At 22.0% G+C, this 15,734-nt stretch overlaps 1 protein-coding gene across 1 annotated transcript; it reads right to left on the bottom strand.

Moving 5' to 3' along the window:
* Positions 1–978: 978 nt before the first annotated feature.
* Positions 979–1,128, bottom strand: CORC01_00059 (uncharacterized protein; the record flags this gene model as incomplete). Its single annotated transcript, XM_022611717.1, has 1 exon — positions 979–1,128. A coding segment is annotated over one exon (150 nt), but the record flags the coding sequence as incomplete, so codon positions are not given.
* Between the last annotated feature and the right edge of the window lie 14,606 nt (positions 1,129–15,734).

The raw sequence follows: 15,734 nt of genomic DNA, 5'->3' as shown, positions 1-15,734 counted from the left end.
TTATTTAAATTAAAACGCTTTTATTTTTAAAAACGAATAATATTTAAAAAAAGTCGTATTATATTAAAGGAATTTTTTAAGGATACTGAGAGTACTTTTTTAATAATTTAAGAAGCGTAAGTTAATAATATTTTTAATATTATTAATTAAAACGCCGTAATAATTAAGAGTGTTAAGTTTAAATTTAATTTTAATATTTTTTAAAAAGCTATTAAGAATTCTAAAGGTTCGTAACGGGTTCTTATATATTATTTTCGTATTTATAATCTTTTTATTTAATAAAGTATTTTTTTAACTTTTTTTAATTTAGTAATTAAAAATTCGCTCGATTTTATATTTTAGTTCGTTAAGTTCGACGATAATACGATTTTTAATATATAAGCTTTTAGATATTAACTTTAAAAATAAAATATAAAAAATTAAATAATATTATATTATATTTAAAAGTTTTAATTTAAAATTAATTAATAAAACCTTTTTTAATAATTTCGAAGGGTTTAAGTTTTTTATAATTTAATTTATTATTTAATTGTTTCGTTTTAATATTATAGTAAAAAAGATATACGTTATTTCTTTTTTTTAAAATTAGTTTATTAATTTTTAATTTATTAACGTATTTTTTTATATATTATTATATAAACTTAAAATCTAAAAAGGCTTCCTTTTAGATTTTTTTAAATTTATTTACGTTTACTACGGTTTTTATAACCTATAGTCCTTTACGTAATTTTCTATATATAATTAATTAGAATCCGTAGTTAAGATAAAAAAGGAATTCTTTTATGTTTTTACTAACTATGCTATTATATATAAATTAAGTTATTAATAGTAATATTATTTAATTATTTTAGTCGTAATTTATATAATAGCGGAGGTATATTTTAAAAATTTAATTAATTTTTTTATTTATTTATCGATTTATAAATAAAAAAAGGTCGATAGTTTATAATTTATATTAAATTATAAAATTAAAAATTTTTAAAACTTAATAATAAATAGTTTATTTTTATTAGAAATTATTTCCTTAAGTAAATTATAATTAATAATAACTATTTTAAAAAAGGTATATATTAGTTTTTTAATATTATTTATTTTTTTATATAATATAAAATAAGTAAACTTAATAAATCGGTTAACGATAATTAAAATATTATCGTATTATATATTTATTAATAATTTTTTAGATTTTAATAATTTAATAATAAAATTTTAAGAAATTAAATACTATATTTTTAAAAATATTAATAATAGTTATAGTTTTTTATAAGGCTTATAAAAGTTATTTTTATTTTTTTTATAAATATTATAGTTTTTAATAACCTTAACGATTTTTATTTTTATAACGGTTTTATTATAATATTAACGTATCCGTTTTTATATTTTTATAATATTTTAATAACTATATACTTAAGTATTATAAATTTTTATAATAAGCTTAGGGATTATTTTTTTAAATAAGTTAATATTAACTTTTTTAATTATTATAAAAAGTTTTATAATAAATATAAATTATTATTATCGTCGTATTTAAAGATTATTTATATTTTTTTAAGGATCGTAATTTTATAATTAAATCGTTTATTAAAAATGTTTATTTTATTATTTTTTAAACTTTTTTAATAAAAATTCGTTTTATTTAATTTATTATTTATTTAGATTTTTATTTATTATAAAGTTCGTAAGGTTTTTATAATTTATATAAATAATAATTTTATATTTAGTTTTTAAAAACTATAATTTCTATTTTTCGAAAACTTTAATTATAATTATTAATTTTTTATTATAAATTTATTAATTTAATTTTACTTTATAAAATATTTTAAAATAAAATATATAAAAATAAAATATTTTTTATTAATTTCGTTATTTTAAAATAGCTTTTATAACGAAGTTTAAAACGTCGATCTCGATTTTAAATAGTTTTTTTAAATTAAAAATTATAATTATTAATTCCGAAATAATTAAATCCTTAACTTTATTAAAAGCTTTTTTATATTTTTTATTTTAAATAAAGGTTATATTTTTCTTTATTAAATTGTTAAAAAGTTTAATAATATTAGCGTAGTTTTTAAAGAATTATTAATAAAAATTAACGAATTTTAAAAATAATTATATATTTTTAATATTAATAAGTATAAACTAGTTTTTAATTACTATTATTTTAAATATTTATATATAAATTTATTTTAATATAATTATATAGCTAAGGAAATTTATTTTTTATATATAGAATTTATATTTATTAAGCTTAGCGAAAAGCTTTATATTTTAAAATTTTTAAAATATTATATAAACGTGTTTTTTATACGTTTCGAAATTAAAAAAAAAATAAAAATATTATTAAAATAAACGATTATAAAAATATCGATATACTTTTTAAATATATAATTAACTATTATTTAAAATATAGCGGGTATATTAATAAGTCTAAAAGGTATAATTAAATATTTATAAAATCTTTTATATATTTAAAATACCGTTTTTTATTCGGTTTTTTTTTTTTAATTTTAATTTAATTAAAATTCTTTTTAAAATTTATTATAATAAATTATTAAGCTTTATATAATATTTTTTTAAGTTTTAAAATAAAAGGTAATAAATAATAATTCTTTTTAATAATCTTATTAAGTCTTTTATAATCGATTATAAATTTAAACTTTTTTTTATTTTTTTTAAATATAAAAAAAATTAATATTCTTATTAAAAAGGATAATAGTTTTATATAACCTTTTTGTAAATTTATCGTCGATATATTTATTAAGTTCGTCGCGTTTAAGTTAATTTATAAAATATAATAAATAAAACTTAAGTTATATCTTTTTTTTTAATTCGATTTTTATATTTTAATTATTATATTTTAATAGTTTTATTTCTTTTTTTAAAATAAATAGTTTTATATAAATTTAGTATTTTTTAAATATAATTTAGAATAGGTCCGATTTTTAATCGTTTATACCGGGTGCGAATATCTTAATAAGTTTTATTATTTTAATAAAAGCGATATATTTAATTTATTTTCGTTTATTAAGTATTACGTAAGACTTATTTAAACTTTTTTTATTAAGTCGTTTAGTAACTAAGTTTATTTAATAAAGTTAGCCGGTTTTTTAATTTATTTATAAATTATATTTTTATAATTATAAAATTTTTAAAATAACGTCGGTATTTTTAATTTTTATAATATCGTATTTTAATTATTTTAATTAATTATTAATATATATCGTAAGGTATATAGTTTTTTAATTAATATATCCGTTATTATAATTAATTTATTTTCTTTTTATTATTTATAAGGTATATAAATTCGTTTTTTATATTTATAATAATTTATATTTATTTACCGTTTTTAATAAAATAAAAATTTTTTAAACGCCGTTATTAATAATAGTGTTTATATCGTATCTATTTATTTAGAATTTAAATTATAAATATTTTTTATTAAAAAGTATTATAAAATATAAGAATTTATTGATTTTGGCCGCTTTTTATTATTTTTTTATAATTAATATGCTGAGTTTTTTAATATTTTAAAGGCTAATACCCGTTTTGTTTTATAAATTATTTATAATTAATTATTAAATTAGGACGTTTTTATTTTTTAATAAGTAAATATAGTACGTTAATAATATTGTAAATATCGTTTATTTTTTCGTTAATAAGTTCTTTTTTTTTAAGAAATAATTTATAATTTCTAAGTGTTTTAATATTAAATTATATATTTAAAATATATCGGTTATATAAGTAGTCTTTTAAATCTTTAATAAGCTAATTTAATTCCTTTTAAAAGCTTATAGATTTTTATTATTTTAATTACTTATTTAAATCGGCTTCCTTTTTAATAATAAAATCGTTAATATCGGGTAATATTTTATAATCAATCTTTAATTAAATACGTCGTTAAATAACGTTACGAGGTTCGTTTAAATTATAAAGCGATTATTAGCTTATTAACTATTTATAATTTAATATATTAATATTATTTAAAAAAGGGTCGTAATTTAGTTTTTTAATATTAGATTCCGTAAATATATTATCGATAGTTTTTTTATTTAAGTTATTTAACTTAGTATTTTTTTTAAATATAAAAAAGTTTTATTTTAAATAAAATATATTATTTTTTGTTAATATTTTAAATTATTTATATAATCGTTATTATAAAATAATAAAAATTATTTTTATAATTAAATATTAAAAAATATAAACGTCTATCGTATAATAAGCCTCGTTTAGTTTTTTAATATATTAATAATAACGTTTTTTTAATATTTAAAATCTATATATTAAATTTATAGTATTTATTTTTTTATCGATTTTATATTTTAATTAAAAAAGGTTTTTTTTATTTTAATTTTTAATCGTTTTTAAAGTTATTATTAAAATAAGGCGAGTATTATTTTTATATTTAATCGCTTTTTTTTTAATAATTAGCCGGCTTAATAATAATTAATTAAAATATAAATATAAATTTTATTATAATTTTTTATTATTAAAAAGCGTTATTCGTAATATTAAATTATTTTATTAAATATTTATTATATTATATAAATAGATTTATTTAGAATCCGTATTTTATAAATTAAAATCTCGTTTTTTAATTAAAATAGGTCGTTTTTATTTTTAATTACTATTTTCTTTTAATTTATTTTTTATTATTATAAAGGTTTATATTTATTTAAGAAAGTTAATAAGTTATATTCTAATTATTTTATATATTATTAATAATATTTGGATATACTTTTTATTATAGTTTTTAATAGTTTTAAAACGTTAAATTATTTTTTATTTATTTATTATAATAAAGGTTTTATTAAAAGGTTTTTTAAAATATTATTTTAATTATTTTTTACCGTTTCGATAAATAAAGTAATTATTATCGTAATATATAGTTTATAAAAGCGATTTATAACGTTTTTTTTTTAAAAATAATATTGATTTATTTTTTAAAAATAGGTCGTTATTAAATTTATTTAAACTATTTATAGTTTTTAACTATATATCTTAATTTATCGTAATTATAATATTTAAATTTCTTTTTTAATAAGATTAGTCTTATTTTATTATATTAAAGTTTATAAGTCCATTATATTATTTATAAATAATAGTTTATTAAGGATTATTATTTTCGTTATAACGGTATTTTTAATTAAAGTTATATTAAAATTATTATTAATATTTATGTTTTAAATTAAGTTTTTATCGCCGGTTCTTTTTTTTTTTTTTTTTTTTTTAATATGTTTTTCTTTTTTTTTTTTTTTTTTTTTTTTTTTAAAAATTTTTTTTTTTTTTTTTTTTTATATTTATTTTTTTTTTTTTTTTTTTTTTTTTTTTTTTTTTTTTATAAAAACGGTTATCGATTTTAATTACGAGCTTAATATATTAAAAGAAATTATTTAGTTTATTAAATTTAATAAGTTTATTTTTAATTTTGTTTTTTAGTTTTTAATAAAATATAAAAATTTTAGTATTATTAATATAATTAAGCTAAGTATTAAAGTATTTAAATTTAACTAAATAGTTTTTTATTAATTTAATTTACTAGAATTATAATATATTATACTCGGTTTATCGTTTTTTATTTAAATTTTAAAAAAATAATTTAAATATTTTTTTAAATCTTTTAAAATTATAATAAATATTTCGTATTTTAAATAAGTATTTATTAAAAGTTTTTTTATTAAAATATCTTTTTTAAAAAGGTTTAAATTATTTAAAAGTTTATTTTTTAAAAAAATTAACGGCGTATATAATTTTTTTAATTTCGTTATTAAAATCTTTTTAATAAAAATTTTAAAAGTTTTTAATTTAAATTAAAAATCTTTTTAAAATTTTAAAAATCTTATTAAAAATAATAAATATATTAAATTTAAGTTTTTATTATTTTTTATTAAAAAAGATAGTAACGATATTAATAATATTTTAAAACGTATTTATTTAATTAGTAAAGTTTAAAATTTTTTAATATTTATTTTTAAATTTTTTAAATATAACGTTAAATATTTTTTATATTTTAATAATATTGTAATCGTTTTTAATTTAAGTTTTTATTAATTAAATAATATTAATATTAAAAAATTTATTTAGTTTTTTATTATATTTAACGTTTTTTTTAATAGCCTTACGTATTTAAGTGTATATTATTTAATTATAAACTACGTTTTTATTAAAATTAAATTTAATATCAAGTATTTTTGAATTTCTTTTAGTTTAAGAAAGTTCGGTATTTAAAACTTAAGGCTATTTATTTTTATTAAAAAAAAATTAAATAAATATCATTCGTATTATTTAATAAGTTTTTTACAAAGTCGACTTATTAAATAGGAGTAATTAAAATATTATAATTAATTAATTATAATAAGGTTTATATTAATAAAAATCGGGGCTATGATATTTATAAATAATAGTCGTTATAAAAATAATTTTAATAAAATTATTATTTATAAATCGTAAAATAAGTAAGGTTTTAATAATTAATTATAGTTTTATTAAATAAGTTTTTAATAAAGATAGTTAAAAACGATTATTAAATTTAATATAAGAATTAATTATTAAAAAAGTTATAAAAGTTTATTTTTAAATTTAATTTAGGATATTTTATATATAAGTTTTAATTATAAATATATTTTTTATAATATTTTATTTATTATTATCCGACCGTTTATTAAGCGGTTATTTATTTTATATTTTTATAATCGTTTATTTTATTTATTTATAAGCGTCCGTTTTTTATTTTATTATACGATCGTGGTTATATAATTTATTTATAGTTTTTTTATTTTAAAAAAGGCCGTCTAAGTTCTTATTATTATATATATAGTATAGTAGTCGCCGTAGGTCCTATAGGGCAGGGCCCTAGTTTAGTAATGCGTATTAGGTCGTAATATAGCGGTATTATTTATAATCGAAATATATTATAAATAGAACCTAGCTAAGCAAACCCTATTTTACTATATAATTAATAACTTAAATTATTAACCCAATAATTAATTTAAATTCGTAAATAAACGGATTATTAAAAAATTTAGCGGATTTATTTATAATAATAAGGTCTTATTAAATTAAATATTAACAAAGTAGCCCTATAAGACTTTTATAATAACGGTTTAAATAATTAATTTTTTAATTTAATTTAAAATATAAATTAACTAAGTAATTAATCGATTCGAATAGTTTACTTAGCGGACTAAAAAACCTAAATTTTTATTTAAAATTATAAATAGAGCTATTTCGGCTTCGAAATCTATATTAATTAAAAAAATATTATTAAAAATAAAGTTATTATTACTTTTATAAACTTTTATTATAACTAGCGGATTATCGATAAAAACGAGGCTATTTAGCCTTATTTAATTAAATATAAGTATTAAATTATAATTAATTAACTATAGTTAATACGGCCTTAATCCTTTTTTTTAAATAAACTGTAAAAATCTAAATTTAAAAACGGTTAATATACGGTAACTAACCGACTTATATAAAATCTTCTTTAAAAAAAAAAGTATTTAAAAGAAAAGTACGAGGTTTTATAAAAGACTTTAACTATATTCTACGCTAATTATAAAAAAACTAAAATCTAAAACTATTAATATTATTTAATAATTACTATCGTTCTTATTATAAAAGCTAAGGAATATTATTACTAAGTCGTACGTATAATAATTAATTAAAACGACTTTATTATAATTATTAACGCTTTTTTAAAATTAATAATTTAAAAAAAAGGCTTTTTATTAAATTTAAAGCCTTATTGTTCGGATTAATAATAAAAAAAATAAAAAGTAAACTAAAAATAAAAATCCTTAAAAAGCTTATTTTATAAATCGATAAAATTAGTAAAACCCTATTAATAAAAAGAACTGACGAATAGAAAGTCGATTATTTATTAATTACGGTCTAACGGGTTAATAAAATAAAATTTACTTTATAAAGCTAACCTAATAATTATAAAACGCTTTATATTTAATTTAAAACCGGGTTTAATATCGAAATTAAGATATTTAAATAATAATAGTTTTAAATTGATAAAAAACCGTATTAATAGTATTAAGTTAATTATATTTATAATGGTAAAAAAAGAGAAGCTAAATATAATACTTAATTATAAGGTTAAAATAAAAAAATAGTTCTAAACGGCTTTCAAAAGCCTTTTACGGTAAGGTTCCGCAGACTTTAAAAATACTATATATAGTAAAAAAAGGGTTATTAGTTTAATAATTATTTAAAAAAAAAAAACTAAAATATATAAGCGATATAAAAAAGTAAAAAAAAACCGTTAATAAAACTAACTTAATTAAATATAATTAATTCCTTATTGATTATAAAAGTAAATCGCTTAAAATTATAAACTTTATTATAAAATCTAAAAATATAAAAGATTTAATTACTTATTTAATTGATAATAACGAAGATTTAAACGTTTTAAATAAGACCTAATAGTTTTATTTTACCCTATCAATAACTAATTATTTAACGCTTAATAAAAAATAAGCTATAAAAGTTTTAAATAAATAAGTTTTCCTTTACGGCTAATTACGATTTATTAATAAAAAAATTACTTAATTTTAAGACTTTTTAGTCTATTTTAAAATAGAAACCTCTTATTTTTAATTTTAAATAAGTAAAAAAAAAAATAATCTTAAAGAAAAAATAGGCTTAATAGCAGCGATAAGACCCTTTTTATATAATTTAACTAATTAAATAAAAGGGATCGTATAGATTTATTTTATTAATAATTAATACGGATTAGAAACTTTTTAAAAGATTATCCTAAATATAAGAATTTTAAAATAGTTAATAAAAAGAAAAAAATAATTCTAAATTTTAAAAAAAGTCTATTTAGCCGAATTTAATACCGCTAAAGCCGGTATCGTTAAGATTACGTTTAGACTTAATAAATAAATTATTAAAATCGGAATAGTTAATATTTAAACCTAATTCGGTATTATAACTTTTTATATATTACTTATTAATTTACCTTTTTTTTTATATTTAATAAATATAAATCGCTTTAATATTATATTTAAAAACTTTATAAATAAGATTACTAATAGTAAAACGTTTAAAACCGTTAAATAATAATAAAGCTACGTTTTTATAAGGCTTAAAATTAGTATTTTATTAATTTATTATTTTATAAAGACCGAACTACGGCGCTTTTATCAGAGGTTCGGTCACTTATTAATTTAAAAACTTTATACCTTACTTAAATAATTAAATAATAATATTAAAATCGCAGTAATAAAATATTTAATTAAATTTTATTATTAATATTAAATAAATATATAAAGCCTATAGCGATTTAAATTTAAAATCTACAACGAGCTTAATTTTAATTAAAAAATAGTAATAAACGTTTTTTATTTAAATAATAAGCTAATTCTTTATATAATTAATTTAACTATTTTTTTTTAAATAAGGCAATTCTTTACTAATCTTTAAATAAAAACGATTTAGGTAGCGTTAAAAGCGTAATAAATCGATACGTATTAAGGCCTATTTAATAGTATATAAACTAATACTAAAACTAATTTTAAATCTATTAAATTTAAAAAAAATACTAAATTATATAAAATTAAATTAAAAATAATATTAATTAAGGCCTATTATAATATCAATAAGATCGAACGAGCCTATTAATAATTAAAAAAAGTATTTAAAATTATTAAAAATAAAAGCCCGGATCTTATAAATAACGACTATTTATAAATAACGTTAAAATATTATAATAATATTACCGGACTATAAAATCTAATTTTAATATTTTTAATATTTAAATCGTATTTTAAAACTATTATTTTATTACCGCCGTCGTTTAATATTATTTAAAAGGCATAGACAATTAAAAAAGTAATATAAGCTTTATAAAATCTAAAAGTAAAAAAATAAGTTAATAAAGCCTTAGTAGTATATAATAAGCCCGATATATTATAAAATCTTAATATCTTATTAAATTTAAATATACGGGTTTAAAAAGATATTATAAATAAATAAACCGGACTATATAAACTAATTTTTATTAATAAGCGCTTTTATATAGTTATAAGAGATCGAGATTAATTATTTAAAGTTATAATAACGGCGATCTAATTATATAACTAAATAAATAAAAAAATAATTTATAAAGAAAAAAGAAAAGAGCTAAGGGAGGTTAAATAATTACCTCTTATTTAAAAAAATAAAGATTAAATCGATTAATTAGAAATCGTTTTTAATAAAATCGTTATATTTAATAAATTAAATAATTAATTACTAAATTCGCCGCGACGGTAGCGAAATCGGCTTTAAAAAAACCTAATTCTATAGCCTTTTAACTATAATAAATTAATTAACGATTATATTAATATTTTCTATTTAGTTAAAAAGAAAGTAAATTTCGAATTAGCTTTTAAATTATAAAAAAAAAGGATTATTATGATAAAAAGTAAGCCTTATAAAGTTTTAAATATTATTAAAATAAAAACCTTATAAAATCGAAATATATATCGTTTCGTTTTATATAATTTAAATAAATACGCTAATTTATAGATTTTTAAATTATATATAGTTTAAAAAATTAAAAGTAAAAGAATTAACGTATTATATAAAAAATCTCGTTACGTAATTTAAGAATATAACGACGTTAAAAAAATAAAATTATTTATATAATCGCCGACGGTTTAAAAAAGTAATTAATAGTTAATATTAATTTTAATCCTTTCCTTTATTAAAGACGGATATTATATATAAAGTAAAGATATTATATAAATATATATATAATCTATTACTAATTTAATACGGAAGATCCTTATTTACTTCCCAAAAAAAATAATTAATAAATATCTAAAAGGCATAATTATTAAAATACTTAAACTATTATATAAGCTAATAAAATCAAGAACTTATTAATAAGCGACCTACTACGATTTCTATATTAAATAACTAAATATAATTATATTAACTTACGATCTATACCTAATAATCTTTAATTACTTAAAAAGACTTTATAAAATCGTTAATATATAAACCGACGATATACTAAGCGTATTTAATATTAAATTTATATAAAAAAAATAAAAAGTTTAAAAAAACCGGATTTATTATTAAATCAAAAAAGATTTTTATTATTAACTACTTATTAATATTTAATAACGGGATCCTTATAATTAAAAGTAATATTATCGTTTTTTATTAAAAAAGGTAAAGAAAAAAGATTACCCTTATTAACTTTATATTATATAATTAATAAAAGAGATATTAAATAAAATAGGTAAAAGGATTATATATTATTAATATTTACTAATTAAAAGTAATATTTAATAACGTAAGAGTAGTATAAACTACGAATCTAATTAAAAAAAACGTTACGGTACTAAATAAACGGCTAAGTTAGTAAGTAGTAAACTTAAATCGTAAGTTAACTTATTATCCGCTAAATTTAGCCTCTACTAAGCTCTACGTCTTTATTAACAAATCGTTTATAAATAACATAAATCTAACCTCTTAATTTAAATATATTCTTATCTTAATAAATAAGGCTATAAAAAACGACTAATTTACGATTTATAATAATCTCGTCCATTATTTATTAATTAAAAATAAAAAAGTAATTAAAAATGTTCTAGCTTTTAAAATTTATAAAATAATTAATAGCGTTAACCTCGCCTACATAATCTTTATTATATTTAAATAGATTACGGATTAATTAACTTTATTTATAATATTAACGATTATTTATATAAATTCTTATTTATTATACGAATACCTTATTAAATTAAGTATTATTAAAAAAAAAAGCTAATAATAAATATCATAAGTTTACAGTAATTATATAAATAATGTAAAATTCTTAAAATCTATTAAATTAATAACGAAAATAATTTAATAAATACTTTTACTAAATAAAACTTAAACCTAAGTTTAAAACGATTTATTAATAATAAAACGATTATAATATATCTAAAAAGATAGGTTTTATAAAAAAGGCCTAAAAAAAAATAAAAAAAGAATTATAAATACTCCTTTTATTAGCGTATTATATATTATTACGAGATTATTAAATTACTTTTTTAATTATATAAGTTTAATAATAATAAAAAAATAGTTAATATCGGATTAAAAGCTTAATTCGACCTTAAGTCAACGCTAACGCAGGGGCCATCTAAGGGTCTTTATATTAGCGTTTAACCGGCGATCTAATTAACGGTTAGAACCTCTCTTTTCCACTTTACGTAGAGATTAATACAAAAGTAATTGACCCTTCGTTACCACGGTTCGATCGAACAAATCACCCTGTGATTACGTAAACCAACAGTACTGGTATCATGCTTTGTGGCTCGGGGGGCACAGAGTATGATATAATGTCCGCTTTTGTGTGGCTGCCCCTGGTCGCAGCACCAATTCAAGCGTCCTCAGAATCATACTACCGCAGGTTTAATCTGCCATCGCCGAGAGTCCCATCTTGACACCTTCAACGTGCTCTAAGACCTGTGCAAGCTCCCGCGCTGGTCGTTTCGTTTGTTCCATCCTTCCGCGCCTCCTCCAGCCGCGACATTATCATACTTTGTTCGCAAGTCGGCCGTGCCGCCAGATCCGCTCATGTTTGTTCTCCTCGATTCCACAAGGGAATATAAGCCGGCCACGTCCAGCTTTTAGCCACCCTGAATGGAAACGACGAACATATTTTTAGCTTTACAAGCAACCAGCAGCATTGACGACAGCTGCCCTTCACCCATGAAATGGCACTTCATCTCGAGGCCACGGTCAGTGAAAAGTCGATAGCCCACACTGAGCGCGAGATTAATAACGAACGCAGCGCCCAAAGTTAGTGATGTGGATGTTGATTCCAGTGTAATACCTCTACAGTCGGTCTCCCTCCCGTTGCTTGTGCTCATGTTGACTCTTGTGAACTTGTCTCAGTGGCTAAAAATTCCCGTAAGTCCTGGCAGCATCATCCTCGGACATACTCAACAAGTGACACTCATCCTCAGCCAACCCGCCACTCACCTCCGTAGTGGCTAGACACTGTGACTGCGTTTTAAAACTTTCTAGCCCACTAGGTTTTATTCTACGCTCATCATCGTACCCCTTGAGAATTCTCCTTAAATGGGAACGCACCTCCAGCCTTCTAATCAAACGTCTCTTTTTCATCTAGCTCCAACCATTGAGCAGAGCTTAGGCGAGAAACTCCACATCACAAGTCACGATGACGGAACAGGCAGAGAAGGACCACTCGATAAATCGAAGACATCGCGACGGTCGGCTACCAACTGTTCCATAACCAATTTCCGCTGCAGAAACTCACAGTCACGGCGAAAATCCAAAGGATTCAAAAACCTCTCGACAGTCTCAGTATTTTGTTTCAGTCAACTTGCTGTTCGTGTCATGGCGCTCAGCGCCATCCTAGGCAAAACAGGTATTAACTTGTGACCCCCATCATAGACAGGCAACCTGATGTCTTAAATTTATTTGCGTACACATCAGTATGGATAAGGTTGTTTTGCAGCTATTATTGAAAATGATAGGTCCCCGGAGTCTCTGCTGTGACTATCTGTGGTCATGAAGGCTGCCAACCAAAGGCCGTCACCCGAGTCCACTCAATGGGTGAACTTGGATTCAGGTCCGCTCAAAATTAACGAGTTTGAGGCGGCTCCCCGAAAACAATGCCCTTTATAATTCGATAGAGCTGTTGTTACGCACCTTGATACCTAAGATGGAAGCATAAGAGACGATAAAGTGGTACCCTTACTTAAAGCTGTCTGGACGTGGAAGGCTTGACTATTAGGCTCACACCATTCTATATAGTAAGATTTACCAAGAAAGGAATGCAAGATGCTAGATTAACAATTCCACGGGTAGCTAGGGGATATAGTTAATATACACGACTGCTGTAGTAATGGAACATGGCAGAAATGCGCTTCTCTGTCCTTCTTACATGTGTCCCCGGATTTTCTGAGCATAAAAAGACATCCAACAACCCTCCTCAAACAGTGATATTTTCAGTCCACATTGAATGATTATCTTTGTAGTTTCTTGCAAACTTCGGAGTAGGAACGCTCCTATATTCGCTCTTGACAACTACTATCCACCGTGCCATGATTCCGATCCATCCCCTCCTAATGGTGATCCCAGCTGGTCTCTTCTACCTCTCTCTGAATGTATTTATATTATTGACAAGATTCCAAGCCACCACCCTTCATCGGCCCATGGTTTCTTTCAGTGAGAGTTGCTTTCCAACAGAGCGACTCCGCCGGAGGAATCATAATGAGCAACCACGACTTGCTCAAACCAGAACACGAACTCCTGCCGTGAAAACTAGAAGAAGGTCACTAATCAGTTGTTACGGGCTAGGACCCATGAGAGAGCATCCTCCGGCTAATCAAAGAGCGCTTCAGTGCAACCAAACTACGAATATAGTTCAGGGACTTGTGCTTACGTACTTCATATAACCAACATCAGGCTGGGCGTATAGTCCAAGTGCTTAGGTATACTGGTTACTTCTGTTGTCAACATACGCGGGCCACCTCATCACACCAACAAGTAGAAATGGTAAATTTCGCGTTGGTCTCTTGTTCTAGTAGAGAGATTCCGCAAATCTCAATCCAAAACTTTTAAACATTTGAAATTCGTTTTGCCCAAACCCGCAAAGTACATTGTGATATCTTTTTGTGCGTTCATTCACAAAAGCAGGTCGGCTAACTCACACGACTGTTAAATACCGTAGGCGCAACCAGCTCACAAGAGCGAGTCAACAAGTTCCAAACAAAATTCGCTCCTCTGTATCTTCATGTTCTTCAATGCCGCCAACATCACTCTCGGTCTCGAGGAGGATTTTGGAAGACGAAGGGGTATGTCCGGAACGCCTTGGCGTGGAGAATAAATTTCTTGGTCGGAACTACCTTACTGATACTGATTCAGGCTTTTGTAGCCGTGACAAGCGTCATACTGCTCCAAATAGCAGATATTCACGTTCGCTAGGAATAGGTCTGCTTTACGGAAGCAAGCCTCTCTAAGTTATGTAACAGCTTCAACAAACTGTGATACGCTTGCTTGAGTCACACGTTACCAGTTGTTGCATACCTAACAGTTGCTTGATAGCCGTCGCTGAAAGTCGCAAGCTTGTCACCATGCGAAAAGACTATGATGATGTATCTTTTTTAGTTCAATAGGCAAGAGTGGCTTTTCGTAGAAGTGCTCCCTTGCTGCATCAAATAGACAGTTCGTCTTGCTGATTGTGACATTCAGCAAGGGTGAATTTGTTCCCCATCCGCAGTAGTGTAGTTGTTTGCGAAGATTGCGGCTCGAGCCTCGATCGTTGCTTGGGGGTTCGGACGTGACAGCATAGTGTATGTGAGATAAACTAGGGCTGCAGCTGTCGTATCAATTAAAGCAGCTGTAAAATCGAATCGAGGCTGGACTTTTGCAGGGCTTCCCCTTTCTCAGCCGCGACCAGACTCGTTTGTGTAACTCTTATCTACTCTAGTTTGATACTCACCGTTGCGGAGTAGTATATACCACAACATGATTGGCAGGACACACAACAAAAGTTCCGTATTGTGGAACCAACGCCTGCCGATATAGCCGAGATAAGAGCCGGGAACCCCCCACAACCGGAGCTGTCCGCGCGGCACATTGAAGATAAGCTCACTTCTGGTTCTGTATCCGTACGGGCTATGACCGAGAATGGCAGTGCATTGCTCACGGGCTGGCAGCTCTTCTCCCCTGTGTAATTGAATGGAAAAATCTCCGATTTGCCTGACTTT

This window comes from Colletotrichum orchidophilum (assembly GCF_001831195.1).
Source record: "Colletotrichum orchidophilum strain IMI 309357 chromosome Unknown Scaffold_1.1, whole genome shotgun sequence".
Classification (NCBI taxonomy): domain Eukaryota; kingdom Fungi; phylum Ascomycota; class Sordariomycetes; order Glomerellales; family Glomerellaceae; genus Colletotrichum; species Colletotrichum orchidophilum.
The sequence above is the reverse complement of the archived record's forward strand: the minus strand, read 5'-3'. Positions and strand labels throughout refer to the sequence as shown.